This window comes from Anser cygnoides, chromosome 8 (assembly GCF_040182565.1).
Source record: "Anser cygnoides isolate HZ-2024a breed goose chromosome 8, Taihu_goose_T2T_genome, whole genome shotgun sequence".
Lineage (NCBI taxonomy): Eukaryota > Metazoa > Chordata > Aves > Anseriformes > Anatidae > Anser > Anser cygnoides.
The window spans coordinates 23,320,014-23,334,170 of NC_089880.1; the positions used below are offsets into that span (position 1 = coordinate 23,320,014).

Genomic DNA, 14,157 nt, shown 5'->3' on the forward strand with positions numbered 1-14,157 from the left:
GCCCAGGGCGCTTCCAGGGGAAAAAGCCCGTGTCCTCCCTGTGTAGGCGTTGTCACAGGGCAGAGGGGACCCTTTCTGAAGGATCCCTTTGTAAGCACCAGCTCTTCGGGTCAGGCTGTCCCCAAGCTGCTGGTGGCAGTGCGGAAGCAGTGTGACAGGTTGTGGTCCTGCCCTGCCACTTGGTCCGTGTCCTGCAAGATATTGGAACAAGCACTGAGGAGGGAGATGCCCAGCATCGCTGAACCAAACACCTTCACGCCTGCCTGCAAGCCCCGTGCAAGCTGTCAGGCTCTCGTATGGCGCGTTGCTCCCCTGACACCTCACTTGTCACGGTTTGGGGTCTGAGCTGCTGGAGGGACCCGGGGTGCTCTGGCAGGGGCTGTGCTCAGCCCCGTGCAGCACGAGGCCGTGCTGGGGCTGCGGTCGGTGCTGGAAGCCAGGGCACCCCAATTTCCTGCGCTGCTGGCGCTGCAGATGGGAGGCTGCCTCGCAGCGGAGACATCTTTCTGTCGCTTTTCCCGTCAACCGCCTGCCACATCTGCCAATCTAACGATGACCGGCTTCGGCTGACCCCGATCCCGAGGCTTGTTAACACCCTCTTGCTGTCAGGCTGGGTGACAGATGGCACACCCGCCGCTGTTTTACTCCGTGTAGTGCTCGTGGCAGCCTCCCATCACCGCAGCGTTTGCTGGTTCCCGTTCACGTTCACCTGGGCAGGACAGACTCGGCTTTCCTTCACGCCAGCAGCCCCGGGGGCTTTCTCAGGACGGCAGAGGCGCTCCCTGAGATGGGCAATGCGACCTCACGGGGACTGCTTCCATCTCCTGAAAACTGTGCTGTGTCTGGCCGGGGGTGGCCCTGCTGTCCCTGCTCTCACCAGCGTCCCAGGCTGAGGGTAGGGTGCTTGTGTGTTGTCCTCCGCGGCGTATCGCGCTCTCACTCTGTCTCGTCTGCTGGTTGCAGGGTGCCAAGAAGCTCTGTCCCCAGTGCAACACCATCACGTCTCCTGGAGACCTTCGGCGCATCTACTTATGAAGGACCCAGCGGGAGGGCGGGACCCAGCTACTCGGCTCAGCTCATCACACCAAGGGGGAGAAGAACGACGGCAACAAAAAAAAAAAAAGACGTTTTAAAATGTAACGAAACAAACAAAAAAAAAAAACACAGAGACTCCAGACATGGACTTGAGGACACAGGAGCAGCGGGGAGCCTCGGCTCCCAGGTCCCGCGTGTGGAGGTCTCCTTCAGCATCTGCAGCGGGCGAAACCAAACCCTTTGTTGTGAAGCCCCCTTTTTTAAAACCAGTATTCCCCACCCACCCGTTCCCTGGAGCTGGCTTTGCATCGCGGATGGCTCGTGAGCCCTCCTTTGGACTGTGTTGTGACCACTCTGACCCCAGGAGGCTGGGGAAGGGACCCTTGACAGAAAGATGTTAAATAACCTGTAACTTGTGTTCTTTGTTCAGTTTTTGGTTGTTTTTTTTTTGTTCGTTTGTTTTGGTTTGGTTTTTGGTTTGGTTCTGTTTTGTTTTGGGTTTTTTTTTGTGGTGTTCTAGTGATAAAAAAAAAAAAAAGGTTTAAAGAAAAAACCACACCCAGGCAGAAATGAAGCACATGTAATATAGATTATATATGTTTACAATGTTGTGTATAAATGGGATAGACTCAAACATTACATACTAATAAGTTTCCCTTTCTTTTTTTTTGGGTTGTATTTTTTTTAAAGAAGAAAAAAAAATGAGCAGAGAACATTAAACCCATATTTTTCTTGGTTCAGCAAAGTTTTGGCATTAAAGTCATTAGTTTAAAAAAAGTATATATATACATATATATAATATAAATGGTTTAATGTTCTGTGGTGTATATTTCCTCATTCAGATATGAAGTTAACAGCTTTTAGTAATGGCTGTAGCATTGCCCATAACTTACAGAACTTATGGGGAGTAGAGGAGGTGGATTTTTGTCATTAGTTGTAGCTAATGGGGCTATTTATAATAGAATCATTATCCCCGGAACGACACGGCTTTTAACTCCTCGCCGGGGGCCAGGGCAGGCCGGGGGGATGCGACTCGGCCCCCTTCTCCTTCCCCGGGCGGGGAAGGGGCAAGCAGAGTGGGGCAGCCTGGCGGGGCACTGCCCTTCCTCTCGGCCACGAGTCCCTGCCCGAGGCTCCAGCTTAACCCCTTTTCTCTCCTCCAGGGCCACCGGCTCGGCTTTGCTTTGCTTTCCTCCCCTCCAGCCGAGGACGCCGGAGCTGCTCCGCTCGCTGCGGGTGCCACGAGGCAGGACCGCGGGCACGCTGCCGCGGGGCTCCCCGTGAGCCTGCCTCCTGCAGAAGAGCAGAGAAGGTTTGGGGCTGGGGCGCAGAGCCAAGCCAGCCCGGGCTCCTCGTCCCCACGGGCACCCCAAGGCCCAGGGCTCGCCCGCAGAGCGAGAGGACGGCAGCGAGCAGAGATGCTGCTGGAGGTTCCCCGCAGCCCCGGCTTCTTCCACGCAGTGATGCTTGTCCCTGTCACCCACATCCTCAGCCTTAACCAAAGCTGCCATCTGGCCTGTTCTGTTGTTGATTTTTGGTTTTCAGGACCCAAGAAACAAGATGCCAATCCGCTTCCCAAGGCGAATGCGTGCCCGCAGTGCGGAGTGCTCCCAGCCCCGCTGAGCGCAGCCCTGCCCCAGCTCACTGCGGGGTCCGCTGGGCTCCCCAAAACACAAGGACAGGGAGATGGGGACATTCATCTCCCCCTGATCCCGCAGGGTGTCCCGGCAGCTCCCGTTCTGGCAGCACGACGAGGCAGGGCAAGGGGCGTTTCAAGGCGGTCTGGCAACCGCAGTGCGTGCTCTTTGCTGGATGCCCTGGTGCGAGGCATCAGCCGGCACCGACAGCGGCTGGGGAGCTGGAGCTGGGATCCCCGCACCACTGGGTGCTGGGGGCTGGAGCAGAGGACATGGCTGGGGCATGTCCCGGAGGTCCCACCGCCACCCCATGCCATGAGCTTGATGCTTTTTTTTTTAATAGAGCAGCCGTTTTCCTCGATGTGTCTCCTAAGTGACCTCGGGAGGATCCCACTGCATCCCCCCCAAACCCAAGCAAACGGAAGGAGCTGTTATTTTAGAAGAATCTTGGCAAAAAAACAACGCTTCCTGGGTCTCCGTGTGCTCAGCTGCGTGGCAGCCTCTGACACGGGGCAGCTGCTGGGGGGCCCTTTGGGGACCGGGGGAAGCTGAGCCGTGGTGGGAGGGGGCCCTGCCATCCCTGGGGTGCCAAGGGCTCAGAAGGGGCTGTGGTGCGGGGCTGACGCTGCCGGTCAGCCCCCAAGGACGGGCAGGCATGCAGAGAGTGGAGAAAAATGGTGCTGGGCTGCGGTGCTCGGGTCTCGGGAATGAATTTGGGGTGTCCTAAGGGGCAGGGGGGGAGAGGGCAGGGCCCCCACCTGGCCCTTCTTTGGAGGCAGGGTTTCTGGTGGATGTTGTGGACCAGCCACGTGCTCTGTGTACCTATGTGTAAAACCATGTGTAACTAGTCATTGTTTCTTCGGTTTGGTTCTTTTTTTTTTTTCTTTTTTTCTTTTTTTTTATGTTGTTTTGTTTTTTTATTGTAAAGCCATCCCCTGTTTTCAAGGGGGGGGCTGAGGGGGGAAGGATGGGGGGAGACGTCTCGTTTTGTATCAGGCACCTGCCGCTTCCCCTCTTCTGTAACGAGTTTAAACCATTTAAAAAAGAAAAAAAAAAAAGAAAAAAAAAAAAAAAGAAGATTGGAGTTACCTATCTTTGCCCAAAGAATCCCAGTTGCACAAAGCGCTATTCCGGTGTGTCGATGATTGTGTGTCGGTGTATATTATACAAAGAGGTACTTGTCACTCCCGTTTGTAAACTACATTTGACATTAATTAAACAAGTATAAATCTTCTCGGGCGCGCCCGCCATGCTCTCTTGTCTTTCCCTTCGCAGGCGAGTGGGACCGGAGAACCCCGGGGCGTGCCGGTGACAGCCCTGCACAGGAGGGAAGCCCCAAAGGCGTGCCCTGACCCTTTTTGGGGTGCAGGACCCAAGGGATGGACGCAGGGGGATGTCAGGGTGAACCCCCACCCCCCAAACTCTTTCGGGACCCCGGCATTGCCCAGCAGTGCCCCACCATGGCCGGGCCCCCAGCTTGTCCCCCACACAGGGCCGGGGGTGCAGGGCGAAGGGCACAGCCCGGGGGGGTCCCCCCATAATGAAGTGTCGGCAGCTGTGCATTATTTGGCCGCCCCCTCCCCGGCTAAAGGGGGGGTTGGGACGGGCTGGAGGCGCCCAGCCCCAACAGATCTATACGTCCTGCATTAGGGACCACCGGCGCCGTGTAGGGTTACCCTGAGAGCAGGGAGAGCGGGATGACGGGGGGGGGAGGCCGCCCCCCACCCTCATCGCGGGGCTGGCGCCGATGCTTTTGGTGTACAAACATTTCACAGACGGGGGTCAACGGGGGGGAGGGGGGGGGGGTCCCAACCCCCAACCCATGGCTTAGTCCCCTGGGACGGGGTGCTGAGCAGGGAGGGGGGGTTACAGCGGGGGTCCCCAGGCCGACAGCCCCCGCTCCCCATCTGCTGGGGCAGCAGGGGGGGGGGGGGTTTGGCCGCTCTCCGCACCCAAAAGAGGCCTGAGGGCAGGGTGAGGGGCAGGACCCCCCACACACACCTCACCCCCTCCCCAGCGCCCACCCCGCAGCGGGCCGCTAATATTTTATTTAAAATATCTTTAGGAAGCGGAGGGCCGTGATGTATCGGGCGTATTGAGAAAATGCTAATGTGTAATAGCGTGTGTCAGGGGCCTCGTTCATCACCCCGCGCCGCCTTCTGGGGGATCCATATCTAATTAACAGTAATGAATGAGGGAGCCCACCTAATGACAGCCCGCCAGTTTGTTATGGAAATGAGGCAATCCCATTAGGCAAAACACTTAATTAAACAAACTGCTCCGAGTGGCGGCCAGGGCAGGACTGGCCCAGGCCCTTTAGGGGGCCTTGGTGCCTGGCTCCCCCCCCGCAGCGTGGGGCTGGGGCGCAGCAGGAGCCAGTAGGGACCCCGGGCACCCCCATCCCGGGGGGGGGGGGCCGTGGCCAGGGCTGGGGGGGGCTTCGCAGCCCCCTGTGTCCTCCCCGGGGCTGGGGGCACCGTCACGGCTCCCCCACATCGATGGGCGCAGAGGCAGCGGGGGCCGAGCGCAGATTTCCGATCAAACGTGTGTACTTGGCTCCTGCTCTATTGACACCGAAGCGAGAAGGGCTCAAGGTTAATTCCTTATCAATACCCTATTGTCAGCTCATTCATCACCCGGGGAGGGCAGGGGCTGCCCGAGCCCTGGTGGGTTTGGGGAGGGTGACCAAAGGGAGCTGTGTACGCCCCCCCCCCCCCCCCATGCCCAGCTGTGGCTGTGGAGAGGAGGGGAAGGGCCCAAGTTCATGGGAAGGGGATGGGGGGTGCAGGGGGGTCAGCGACACCATCATCTGGTCACTGCCACAGCCCAACCCGGCACTGTGCTGTTCCTAACAGCCCCCCAAGACCCCCCCCCGGTTTTGATAAAAGCACGGCCCTCTCTGGGTGACAGAGGGGAAGCGGCAGCCCGGCCTGCAGACAGACCCTGGCAAGGCCGAAAGCCGGGCCTGCGGCCATGCATCCAGGGCTAACCTTCAGTTAAAGCTGAAAAATGTGACCTAGCACGGCTCGGAGGGGCAGACAGCCTCAGGGCGAGGGTGGTGCTGTGTGTTAATGCCCGGCCTCTGTGCCTGGTGCTGAGTTTTGTTCTCGCTGGTTTCCCTTTCCTGGCCTGGGACTCGTCACGGGAGATGCTCTCGGGCACGCAGGAGGTGCTGGGCTGAGCCACACCACTGCTGTCCCAGCTTATTTTAATCCTATCAGGGCATAAAACTTCCCCGCATGCTTCCCTACGCCCTCGTTTCCGTGCATCCTCCTCAGTGCCCAGCTCCCCCCAGCTTTTGTGCTTCCCCGGGGGGGGCCCAGGGCAGAGCCTCCCCCAGCACCCCCAGACCTCAGCGATCTTTTTTCCCTTTCTCCTCCTGACAGCTGGCAGAAAAACCAGCCCCAGTCCCCCTGCTCAGAGGACCGAGGGGAGCTGCTGCCACCTGCTGGGGCTCCCCCAGCCACCACCTCAGCCACTACAGCAGGTTTTTCATCGAAATAAAACCCATTTCTGGAACATCTCCGCTCAGCACCCACAGCGATAAACAGGAGCAGCAGGTTCCCAGCCCAGCACCACTGCATTAATTCAGAGGCGTATATTATGAAGTGCTTAACTGTTCTGTAAATACTAGACTCGCAGAAACCAGCATGAGGGCAACCACTAGTTAAATAGCCTTTACCACCTCTGCTCCCTACAATCTCTCAGTCCCACAAACAGCCTGGATGCTCGGAAGGAAGGTGAAGCACAGCCCAGCTCCCCAGGAAGGCAGGAAAACAGATCACAGCTCGGCACTGACAGCACAAACTACTTTAAAAAAGCCAGATCTCTGATGGACTTTCTGGGATAGGGGACCACATCTGGATTTTACAGGCCCAAACCCCAGAAACTATTTTTTTTTCCTCCAAGAGAAACAGCATGCTGGAGGCTGTCTTACCACAGGGTAGCCCCAAGCAGCAAGGCTCCTGTGCTTGCAGCCAGTTTTCACTTAAAAAAAGTGAAGACTTGCCAGGCTATCAGCCCTTTCTCGTTTAATTCTCACATATCCTGTACACTCCAGACCACACCTGACATGAGGTTACTCTACACTTTAAATAAGCATTGCCACGCTGGCCTGCTAAAAACAGCTGTTCCAGCCACTGACCACAGCTATTTCCATGAGGTGTTACGGTTCTTCCTCCAAACTTCCAAACCATTCTGGTGCTTCTCAAGAGCTCTCTCCCTGCCTGTGTTTCAATTCAGAGCAGCAAGTGCTTGCTAATTGCAGGTGACGGCACCCAAAGGTGGGTGAGTCAAGCACAGCAGGCACACCAGCCCACAGGCAGAGAATGTCTTCAGCAGAAATCCTCTGTAGAAATCCTTGTGCTTTTCACATTCCTGCCTCGCAAGGGCAGACCCTTGTTCAAACAGGCCATACCAGAGCCCTCCAGGGCCTGCCCTGCCAATTTTTGACTAAGGATTTAAAGCTGGTTAATCCTGTCCACCGCATCTGTAATTAGCTTGCAGAGCTGTGACATGAGGTAAACATGTTATTAGCAAGCTATTCTCTGCCTTTATCCCCCCTTCTCCCCTGAACGAGCAACGAAACTCAAGCATGGCTGAAGTGCAGTGCAGTGAGCTGCCTTTTCACTAGGTGGAGGGAATTCATTTCTTGTATTACCAGTACACGCTGCACGGACAGCAAAGACTGATCATCCGAAGAGAACGTTATGGGGGAAAACATTGAATTTCATGGTCATTTGTGGGTTAGCTCGATGGAAGTGATTTAAGAAACACGCAGTATAAATCACAGCTCCAAAAGACAGTTTCATTTTTCTCTGCAGTTCCACCTTACCATTTCTGAGGTCTTCTGGGTTACAGCTGTGCCAGTTCCCCGGCATTTCTAGATGCACAATCTTGGCTGCTCAAAGAAACGCAATAATAAATGAGCACTTCTCCAAGAAAACAAGAATTAGTTGGGAGAACACACAACAGACAAAAAAGAGGAGGACGAAGACAACACGTACCCAAAAAAAAATGGTTAACAGAATTTTTGGTTGAAGAACACAGAAAGTTATCACAAACATTTGAGCTCCACCCCAGGGCAAGGGAATCAGAGCTCTGGCTGCCCTCTCAGCCCTTTAACAGAACCAAGCAATGCTGACAGAAGAGGGAAATCTTGCAGCTGCAAGATAAAAGACACAGCACAGAGAAAAACAACAAAGACATTGAAGAGCTGTATTGCTGTATCAATACAAGGCAACAGAATATGTACATTGGACATCTGGGACAAGGACACATGGAAAGCAGAGAACACCACGAGACAGGAAGAAACAAGTAACACTCCACGTGAAATTCTGGTCTGTGACACCTCAGCTACCACACCATGCTAGAATTTCACTTTCAGTTCTTTAAATTACTCCAGATCAACTTTTTGCTGTGAGATGGCTGGCTCAAAGACAGACTGGAGGCTTTCAGCTTTGCAGCAGGAGCCAAAAAAAAAAAGTGCCTAAGAAATCTCTACACTTTCCTCTCCTCAAAGACATAAAGGGAGAGGGGGTGGCATTTCCCGTATAATTTGAGCAAAGCAGAGGCAAACGTAGGAGGTCACCGCACTAACGAGGTGAGCCCGCGACACAGTCAGAGAGGAAAGTCACACAGAGATTGCTGTAGTAGGTGGGATACGCCCGCATATGGCTGACGTGAGCCGAATCTGAGAAGTCCACAGCTCTCACGGAGACACCGAGCCGCTGCCGGGCGTCAGCCATGCGCTTCACGTCGCAGGCACTGATGATTGCATCGGCCTGGGAATAGAGGTACAGCTCAGGCCACCGCGAGGGCGCCTTCAGCAGGGCGTCGTAATGGCTCTCGTGGATGAATCGGGTCAGGGGGTACAGCAGGATCCGCAGCACGACGGCTGCGGCAGCAAAAGCGAAGACGAGGAAATACTTGAGCAGCACGTTCATGGATACCAGGACAGTCGCCAAGGCACGAAGGCTCCCTCTCAAGTTTCTTCTGCCGGGGGCGCTGTCAAAAATGGTGCCCAGGACTCTGAGGTTCTTAAAGGGCTGCTGAGTGTGCAGCGCCTCAAGGATGTAGCGGTACAGCATGACACCGCCGTTGCTGAAGACGTGGAACAGCACCGGCCTGTTGTCGATGCTGTGGTCAAAGAGCAGCTCCAGGAGTCTCCTGGCTGGGGTCCGGAGGGATCGGATGCCAAAGCTCTCGGAGAAGAATACCATCCTCCACGGAGCCGTGTAGCGGATGACGGTGCACCCCTAAGCAGAACAAAAAGAGACCACCCAACACGTTTGGGCTGGGCTGTAAATTATAGAGCAGGCAAGCAGCAGTACAGCGAAACATGAAAATTTCAGCTAGATCTCCAACAGAAACCACAGGGCCAGGAGAAACTCGTTAGTGTTATTCACAAGTCACCAATATGAAAGGAGCTGGGCCTGATAATCCTTGTGGGTCCCTTCCAACTCAGGATATTCTGTGATTGTATGAATAGGATTACATAAATCATAGCAGTACAAAGACTAATGAAAGGGTTTCTGCAACAGCAGCAGGCCTGGATTTGATGACGTTCCCCATCCTTTCAAATCCCGTGCTAACTGGTACAGCCCCTGGGGACGTGACCACCCACACTTAGGAGCGTCAGCCCTCACCCAGGAAGAGGAAACAGGCCCTCTCCCCGACTCACAAGCCTTGCAGCATCAGCCATTTTGGCAAGAACGGCCTGCTCTGATACACATCTAGTTCATGACACCGAAACGAACGTAGGAAGGAAGTGGAACTTCTTCCTTTTCTTGGGCAGTACTCATTTGCAGCTGTCTTTTAAGACTCCACCGTGATCAACACTGACATGATTTTCATAAGCCTTTCTGAAACCCCAGCTGTGCAAACGAAAAGCATTGCTTCAGAGGAGACTCAGATCTCCCGAGCAGCCTGCCTTTACAGTTAAGACCTTATATTTAGGTGCAGGTCAGGAAACAGAATCTCAGAGGAGTTCCTCTATGGAGCATTTATAAACGCTTTAGATCTCCTGTCACCCAAACACATTGACACTACGCTCTGACAAACACAAGGTAAAAGCACCAAGACAGCCCTTCCTCCCAGAGCTCCCTCAGCAGCGAACTAAGCAGAAGAGAGGATATCGAGTCCTTTAATCAAAGTTCTCTATACTTTCTTTCCGTGGTCACGGCCACTTCCTTGCTAGGGAGCTAAGGAAAGCTCTTCTGTCCTTTCCCACTACCAACACCTTTCTGACAGGGGAGGACTTCCACAGGAGCTGGCGCACTGCCACATAACGTCCTCCTCACCTGATCACCCGCATCTTTTAGTTACAGTAATTGCTTAACGATTAATTCTTTGCCAGAACAAGCCAATTCGTGACTCTTACGCCGGATTACACATTAACAATACACTCGTTAACGTACAAACTTCGCCATCTATAGCTGCAACAGATTCAGATAAAAAAAAAAAAGATTCTTGTATGCTGACAAAAAAAAAAAAAAAAAGGTCTAATGTTTTACTGGGTCCCAATACCACAAGCTGGGGTCATTCGGGTAAAATACAGCATTAGTAAGGAGGAGCCCGTAACTTAGGGAACTGGCATTTGGACAAACCTCTCTAGCTGAAAGACAAGGAGCTGCTAACAGGCAGGTATTGCTATCACAGGGCACCTGCTTCACAGACAGGATATAACAAACTTGAGTTGTAACATTTATATGGACTAATTTTACAGACAGGAAGAGCTGGTGAGATGACAGGTGCTGATACGCTCTGTCACTCCTCAGCCCGGCCTTGCTGAGTCTTTGCTGTGCCCTATCAGCTAGCAGTAAACGTGCTGTTTTTCCCCTAAAACGGCTAATGCAGCTCATGTCCTTCATGCATAATCTCCCAGCTTTAACACCCTCTTTGAAGGCCAGCCCAACGGTTCACAGAACAGCAGAAAGTTGCTCCGAGAAGTGTTTTTATCTGTCGCGTGCACAAAGGTGACAGCAGCAGCTGTCAGATAACGCTGCCTCGGCTCCTGGATGCGGGGAGATTCCAGTGACAACCAGAACCCACCCCCAGCTCCCGACGACTCCCAGACAGGGAGGTTTTAGAGCCGTTTTCCCAAGGGGCCAAAAAGCGGCGGTTTCCCCAGGATGCGGACAGGGACAAGGAGGCAAGCTGCTCACCCTCTGGCTGTAGATCGCGCTGTACTTGGCCAGGTACCTGTCCTGGCAGCCCGCCCAGCCCAGGAGGATCACCACGGGCTGACGGCCGGCCTCCGCGCCGCTCCCTGAAACACACCACGGGATTCACAGGTAGTCCCGCACCGGTCACCGGCACAGCACGGACCCCCCAGACCCCTTATCACTGGTTGCCCCCAGCCCCAGGCCCCTCACCCCCTGAGGGTCCCTCCTGCACTTGGGGTCCCACCCCAAGCCCGGCACCCTCGGGTCCTGGGTCCTGCATCCTGGTCCCGGTCCCCAGTCCATTGCCCCCCACCGGTCCCCAGTCCCAGTCCCCTGCCCCACATCAGGTCCCCGTCCCGGTCTCCGGTCCTGGTCCCCTGCCCCCCTCCGGGTCCCAGCCCCCGGTTCCCTGCCCTTCACCGGGTCCAGGTCCCAGTCCTGGTCCCCTGCCCAACACCAGTCCCCGGTGCTGGTCCCCGGTCCCCTGCCCTCCACCGGTCCCCAGTCCCGGTCCCCTGCCCTTCACCGGGTCCCAGTCCCCGGTTCCCTGCCCTCCACTGGGTCCGGTTCCCGGTCTTGATCCCGGTCCCGGTCCCAGTCCCCGGTCCCCTGCCCAACACCGGTCCCCGGTCTCCGGCCCCGGTCCCCTGCCCTCCACCGGGTCCGGGTCCGGGTCCGTGTCCGGGTCCCCGGTTCCCCTACCCAACACCGGTCCCCTGCCCCCCCCCACCAGGTCCCGGTCCCGGTCCCGGTCCCCGGTCCCCACCGCAGGCCGCCCCCGGCGCCAGCTCCACCACGGCCGCCTCCAGCCCGCGCACCCCCATCTCCACCCGCCACCTCCCCGCCTCCCGCCGCTTCCGCTCTCCCCACCGGAAGCCCCGCCCTCCCCGCGCCTCCCGTAGCCAATAGGGAGGGAGCGCGCCCGCCCCGCCTCATTCTCCTTCTCCCGCCCCGCCTCCCATTTCCTTAGCAACGCGGCCTTAGCAACCGCCGTCAGCCGGGCGCCCCGCCCACCTGGAGGGAAAGCTGACCGCCTATTGGGCCGAGGCGGGGGGGGAGGCGGATCGCGATTGGCTGCGGTGAGGTGTCAATCATCCTGAGGTGAGGGGGGCGCCCCCTCAGGGCCGGGGTCGGAGGGGCCGGGGGCGGCGGGGCGCTGCGGGGGTCGGGCCGGGGCCCGGCGGGCTGTGAGGGGCGGGGGGGCAGAGGGGGGCCGGGGGGGAGCGCAGGGGGTGGGGGAGGGCCCCGGGGCGGGGGGTTGGGGCTTGGGGGAGCGGAGAGTGGGGGCTTGGGGGGAAGGGCAGGGTGAGGGGGGAAGGGTGAGGGGCGAGGGGCTGCGGCCTAGGGGGGTGAGGGCTGGGCAGGGGTGAGGGGGGGGGGGGGGGTGAGGGGGTGAGCACGGCTGTCAGAGGGGGGACGGGGTGGGTAGAAGGCACTGGGGGCACTGGGGAGAGCGGAGGGGCCGTGGTGACGGGCAGGGTGCCCAGGCGAGGGGAGGACCCGCCTGGGAAGCAGGCTTCGGGTTTTGCCCGGGGCCCGTGGGTCCTGGCGGTGCAGGGATCCAAAGGTAGCTCCACATCACCACGCCGCTGTCCTGCCCGCGGGTCCAAGGCTGCGCCTCGCGCCTGGCAGCGCCAGCCTGCCTTGTGGCCTGGTTTAGCACCCAACTGCCCCGCGGCCCCTAAATCACTCACGTTTATTCTTGGCAGGAAAAAGGAACTGCCCCGACCCCAGCTCTGGTGTGATCGTTAGGTCCCGTGGGCTGGGGAGGCAGCCCAGCAGTGGTGGGGGCAGCGTTTGGAGCTAGCAAAGAGGAGTTATGTGTTGTTTTTAGCACTGACAAACAACTCAGGCAAGTCATTTAACCTCCCTGTATGTATCTGTATGTTCCCATACGTAAAATGGCGATAATAAAAATACTCAGGTACGTTTTCAGGGTGCTTTGCAATGTCAACTTAAAGAGCACTACGTCAGCAGATGCTGTCGTTGTAGCAGCTAGGGAGTGATACCGCTGTATCCTCAGAAGTCTCGTGATCATTTTTTCAAGCTCATTTTTCTTTGCCGTTGATTCATGGGCAAGCTCTTTGTATCAATAAAATCCTCATGTCTTAAAGCTGGTGCTGGTATTTCTGAATAGTGGAAGCCACTGTAGCTTTAAAATAAAAATAGGGCAGCATTACACCACCAGCATCTCAAACATAAATATGGAAACATTAATTTAGAATCAATTTTAGGATGTTTCAGACTGTAAAGTTCTTTTAACAAGATCTCTGTTGAGGACAGAGGAGCACTTTATGGGACTGTAAATTTCATGCAAACAGTCTCAGTGAAATACAGATTCCCCCTACATACTAGCTGTTCTCTCAATATCAATCATATGCCTTGCAAGTAATGTTTCACAAATATTCTGTAAATCACGGGAAAATGCTCGCAATAATGTGAAATATGACTTTCACTTGACTGTTTCACCAGAGGCCCCTAACAGGCCATTCTCCTGTCAGCACTAACATTTGTTATGGCTAATAACACTTTCAATCACAACTATTTTGGGAAAATGGATTTATTTTAAACCTGCTTCCCTGCAAAGGAGATCCTGAAAACGCCCTGCCAAGGACACAGGCTCTTTACAGAGCACAGACCGTTAATTCCCAAATGAAATTTCATCTCATCTTAATTCTCAATCGTTGTGTCTTAGCCAACTTTTTGAAGTCTTTGTTTGTTTGTTTTCCGTCACTGAGATACTTTTCACCTCTTGGTCATTGTGTTCAGCGGGGTTCAGATAATAGCAATAGAAAATTATTTTGAGCATATGTCCTGGGGATATTTTGGAGCTCATTTGGTATTTTGCTCCAAATTCTTGAAGAACAGGCTTAAGAACTTTGCAGACAGCTATTTGTTAATCTCGGTGACTTGTATTATATTGAAAGAAACTTCTCATTCTGAAACCCGGGGATTTTATGTCATTTTAAATTTTTTGCTCTTAAACCGTACTTTAAATAAAACCTGAAATAGTGCTTTTCTTAGGTGGGGCATCCCAAGAACTCAATTAAATAAGGAGAGAGTTTTTTTCTTGTCCTCAAGTGCACGTGTGTCAGTGCAGCTATCTGTGGCAGACCAACTTTGTCCCTCTTTCTGCACCTGTGTATATACACAGATACTTATTCCTAACTGTAAAGCTCCTTGAGATTAGTCAGTGTCTGAAAGCCAAGCACATACACGTCAGTGGAATTCTTGACTACACGCATGAAGGGAGGGCTTAGTCCTCTGGTATTCCATCCCCCTACGAAGTGCACCTTCCCGTTTGTCAAGTTGGAATTGGG

General features: G+C 55.1%; 2 protein-coding genes across 8 annotated transcripts in view; one reads left to right on the forward strand and one right to left on the reverse strand.

Annotated features, from left to right (window-relative positions):
• Positions 1 to 3,905, forward strand: part of RNF220 (ring finger protein 220) — a 195,490-nt gene extending 191,585 nt beyond the window's left edge. For all 7 annotated transcript variants that reach the window (XM_067001752.1, XM_067001754.1, XM_067001750.1 and 4 more), the window contains one exon: positions 964 to 3,905. In XM_067001752.1, the coding sequence (XP_066857853.1) occupies positions 964 to 1,035 (72 nt within the window). In that variant the 3' untranslated portion in view covers positions 1,036 to 3,905. The remainder of the gene's footprint in view (positions 1 to 963) is intronic.
• Positions 3,906 to 7,465: 3,560 nt separating this feature from the next.
• TMEM53 (transmembrane protein 53) lies at positions 7,466 to 11,699 on the reverse strand. Its single transcript, XM_048059271.2, has 3 exons — positions 11,604 to 11,699; positions 10,838 to 10,941; positions 7,466 to 8,929 (listed from the first exon to the last, which is right to left on the reverse strand). Exons 1-3 carry the CDS (start codon positions 11,659 to 11,661, stop codon positions 8,267 to 8,269), a joined length of 825 nt encoding a protein of 274 aa, XP_047915228.2. The 5' UTR covers positions 11,662 to 11,699; the 3' UTR covers positions 7,466 to 8,266.
• Between the last annotated feature and the right edge of the window lie 2,458 nt (positions 11,700 to 14,157).